This window comes from Dichomitus squalens (genome assembly GCF_000275845.1).
Source record: "Dichomitus squalens LYAD-421 SS1 unplaced genomic scaffold DICSQscaffold_4, whole genome shotgun sequence".
In the NCBI taxonomy this organism is placed as follows: Eukaryota; Fungi; Basidiomycota; class Agaricomycetes; order Polyporales; family Polyporaceae; genus Dichomitus; species Dichomitus squalens.
The window spans coordinates 1-4,390 of NW_006766886.1; the positions used below are offsets into that span (position 1 = coordinate 1).

The 4,390-nt window shown below is 56.6% G+C and overlaps 2 protein-coding genes across 2 annotated transcripts; both read left to right on the top strand.

Moving 5' to 3' along the window:
* Positions 1 to 139: 139 nt before the first annotated feature.
* Positions 140 to 956, top strand: DICSQDRAFT_166626 (uncharacterized protein; the record flags this gene model as incomplete). Its single annotated transcript, XM_007362198.1, has 2 exons — positions 140 to 203; positions 358 to 956. 2 exons carry the CDS (start codon positions 140 to 142, stop codon positions 954 to 956), a joined length of 663 nt encoding a protein of 220 aa, XP_007362260.1.
* A 714-nt stretch (positions 957 to 1,670) lies between these two features.
* DICSQDRAFT_21843 (uncharacterized protein) lies at positions 1,671 to 2,285 on the top strand (the record flags this gene model as incomplete). Its single annotated transcript, XM_007362199.1, has 1 exon — positions 1,671 to 2,285. A coding segment is annotated over one exon (615 nt), but the record flags the coding sequence as incomplete, so codon positions are not given.
* Positions 2,286 to 4,390: the final 2,105 nt, after the last annotated feature.

The window sequence follows — 4,390 nt, forward strand, 5'->3', positions numbered from 1 at the left end:
ATTGAGCGAAGTATCTACAGAGCGAAATACACGATGGCTTACCTGGAGACAAGAGGTCGAAACTAGAGTCTCCAGGTAGCAAGGGATCCAGCTATATACAGGGAACGAACAATGGGCGCTAGAGAACAATAGCGTCGCCATGGGTACGGAATACAAGGGGTGTAGGACAATAGCGGACGTGGGAACAAAGGGAGCTATTGTCCGTGTGTGGACAAAGGGAAACCGTAGCGAGTAGTGAACAATAAGGAAACGTACGAGGCAGTGGTCCGAATCGAAAAGGAAACGTAGCGCCGTGAGGGCGGTTCGTGACACCAGTTTGGAACGAATATCGCCTGAGCATCGGCTCTTGGACACCAGACCAGGCGAGCCTCGAGTTTACTATCCTTGACGAACTCGAGCATTGGGTACTCCGTGACGACGGGTACGATGCGGACGACGAACTACCATCACTCGTCAACATCGAGCAAGAATCATCGGCAGGCAACCCCTCAAGCCCCGAACCACTAGACATCTTCTCCTTCCTTACGAGAATTCGGGACAACGCGAGCGCGTTGTACGACATCACCAACCACCACCCAACCCTCACCCCGATCTCCGAGCAAGCACACATCCAGGTTCTCATCGAACAGGTTCAGCAGGTCGTCAACACCCTTCACAATCTCCAATGGCTCGTCAGCCCACCCCTTCCCCCCATCCCCGTTAGCCACGACCCAGAAGAACACCACGGATCCAGTTACTTTGCTGCTCGAATTCGCAAACAGGCCGAGAATCTTCGTAACGTTCAGAGTCTTTTGGACCCGGACTTCGCCGAACACTGCCGACGCCTACATCTACTCATTGGGGCCAGGGAACTATACGAATCTCACCGTCGCATCATTCGAAACGGATACGAGTCCCCTGACGCTAGTTCCGATTCCGACTATTCGGCGAGTCTACGCAACTTCCACCTGGACTAGGTATCCCTCCGCATGAATACGCAGCGGACCGATTGCGCCCAACGTATTCACCAATACGACCCTGAGAATCGACGCGACGTCAGCTTCAATAGAGAAGGACAGAACAGGCGCACTTGCAATAACCACCTGTGCCCCAACCGATACAACGGACAGAGCAGCCCCAACGTCATCACCGGAAACGCGCCACAGAAAAGGCAGGAAGCCTTCATCCGAATGACTTGGGCCCTCAATCGAACAACAGCCCCCTCCCCTCCGCGTAGCCCTGCTACCCATCGCACTAGTTCCCTACCAGACGTAGCGAACGAGCCCACTGAGGCTACACCCTTGTCGGAAGACAACCCCGCTCCTCGAGACGACGAAGAAACCGTCACCCCTCTCCGCGGTCCTCTCCAAGCACACCCGGACGAACCAGACAGCGACGCGGACACGACAACAGAACTCATAGACACCACTATGTCCACAGTACCACCCCGTTCTAGCCTCCCCAGTTTCCAACTCGGAAATTTGTTCACTCCCCAAGACAGCATCTCCTCGCTACGCCAGGCGACAGGGGCCCAACCTGGTCAAACCACTCACTACGCCAGCAGTGGAGTCCCGACAGCACCACCTGTGATACCACCTACTACTGCTGCACCGCCTGGTCGGCCACCTACACCCCCTGGTTTGCCTCAAGGACCTGGCGGACCTCCGCAAGGCGGCAGACCTCCTCAAGGACCTGGCGGACCTCCGCAAGGTGGCGGACCACCTCAAGGCGGTGGACCTCCCCACGGCAGCGGACCCCCTCCGGGTGGCGGACCTCCTCAAGGCCCTGGCGGACCACCACCTGTGGCTCCTCTCGGCGCACCAGGCGTCTTCGCCGGACAAACCAAAGTCTGCGCACCCAATGTGCTTGATGGAGACCGCGACAATCTACGCATCTTCCTCAATGAACTCTTCCTGTTCTTCGAAGCACGTCCAGCCGACTACGCCACCAACCAGAGTCGCATCGTCACCGCCCTAACGTTCATGGACGGACCGAAGGTGATCGCCTGGAAGGACGGATACATCGCTCAGGCCCGACGAAATGGCTGGAACACCTGGAATGCGTTCGAGACGGTCTTACAACAGACCTTCCAGCCCATCGAGGAAGTCGCTACGGCCGCCTCCAAGCTGTACCACCTCGACTACCGACCTGCTGCACCAGACACCTTCAACGCGGAATTCTTCCGCCTCTGCGCCCTCGCCGGTATACTCGAAGACAGTGCTCAGCTGTCCTTTTATAAAGAGCGTCTCCCAGAAAGCATGCGACGACGGGTTCGCCTCACGTACCCCATCCCCACCACCGTTAATGAGTGGGCAGCACGGGTGTTGGAAATCGAACACTCCAACTACGAGGAACGACACCTGCACCAACTCGAGGGACGCTCTCGCAACGACCGGCAGGGCCAGGGCACAAAGGGACAGTCCGCTCGTACCAACTCCATACGACGAGTCGACGCTCCAGCCATGAAGGAAGACAGAGAGAAGAAGCAATGCTTCTACTGCCACAAGACTGGTCACATCGCACGCGACTGCCTTAAGAAGAAGGCAGACAATCGTGCCAAGGGACGACAGCCTGGACAGAAGAAGCGGAAGGTGCGCAAGGTCGATGAACTAGAGGATGGCAAGGTCGCCGACGACGAAGACAATGGCGAAGCCACACCTGACAAAACGATCAGTCAGGTCGACGTAGACGATTCGGATGAGGGTTTTTGAACGGGCAGTCTTCGCCGACAGAAGAACTGCCCTCTGACTGTATTAGTATCTCGTTTGTTGCCACTACAGAACGACAACGTCAATCTATTCTTATCCCGGGCAGCATCGAGTACGAGTCTACAAGTGTCGGAGCTCATGCGTTCATCGATTGCGGAGCAAGCGCCTCTCTCCTTAACCGGAATTTCGCGAAGAAGCACAAACTCCCTCTCATCACCTTACCCTCTCCCCTTCGTTTCACCAATATCGATGGCACCTCCAACACGGCCGGACCAGTCACCCACAAATTTGTAGGCCACTTCCGAATTAACAGCCACGAGTTCCCCACCGAACTCTACGTCGCGGACTGCGGACGGGACGACATCATTCTCGGAATGCCATGGCTCATCCAGTACAACCCCCACATCGACTGGGTACAAGGCAAGGTCCGGTTCGACGCCAAATACCTACGGGCGGAACAGCGACTTTGGGAATACCATCAGCGCCCCTCAGGGAATCCCTGCCGACACCTTACCGCTTTCCTTCACGGAGACATCCATCCCGAATGGAACCCATCTGCCACCATCCGACGACTCATCATTGGAGACGCCCCCATCGCTTGCACCACCGTATCAACCCAACTAGCTGTCGAAGCCGGGTCGAAAGCAGCCGACGTCAAGGCTACCGTCGCCATCCCAGACTACCTCAAAACCTATCACCAGGTGTTTGAGAAGAAGGCGGCTGAACGAATGCCCAAGCCCCGGGCCTGGGATCACCCCATCGAGCTCCGACCTGACTTCAAACCTCGGGACTGTAAGCTGTACCCCCTGTCTCCGCTCAAGATGCAGGAACTTCGGAAGTTCATTGACGAGAACCTAGCCAAGGGGTACGTCCGCTCATCCACCTCACCGATGGCATCCCCTTTCTTCTTCGTGGACAAGAAGGATGGTTCCATGCGGCCCGTCCAGGACTACCGCTACCTCAATTCCGGCACGATCAAGAACGTCTACCCCCTCCCCCTGATCAACGATCTCATTGACCAGTTGCAAGGGGCCAAGTACTTCACGAAGTTGGACGTCCGAGCCGGTTACAACAACGTCCGCATCAAAGACGGTGATCAGTGGAAGGCGGCCTTCAAGACCCCCCTCGGCCTCTACGAGCCGACCGTAATGTTCTTCGGGCTATGCAACGCCCTGGCGACGTTTCAGGCGATGATGAACGACGGTTTCAAGGACATGATCGCGGAGGGATGGCTCGTCATCTACATGGACGACATTCTGATACACTCCAAGACACAGGACGTCCACCACCGTCGAACGCAGCGGGTCGTGCAGCGTCTCATCGAAATGGACCTGTTCCTCAAACGCGAGAAGTGCGTGTTCGACACTGCTGAGGTCGAGTTCTTGGGCACCATCATTCGCGAAGGATCGCTCGGTATGGACCCGGTCAAGCTCGACGGCATCCGCGCCTGGCCTGTACCCACCACCGTCAAACAAGTCCAGAGCTTCCTCGGATTCTGCAACTTCTACCAACGCTTCATCCGTGACTATAGCAAGATCGCTCGGCCGCTGACACAACTCACCCGGAAGGATCTACCCTTTCAATGGACGCCCGAATGTCAGGTTGCATTCGACATGCTCCGCAACCTATTCCAGCAGAAGCCAATTCTGTGCATGGCCGACCCATCTGCGGCCTTCCAAATTGAATGCGACGCCTCCATGTTT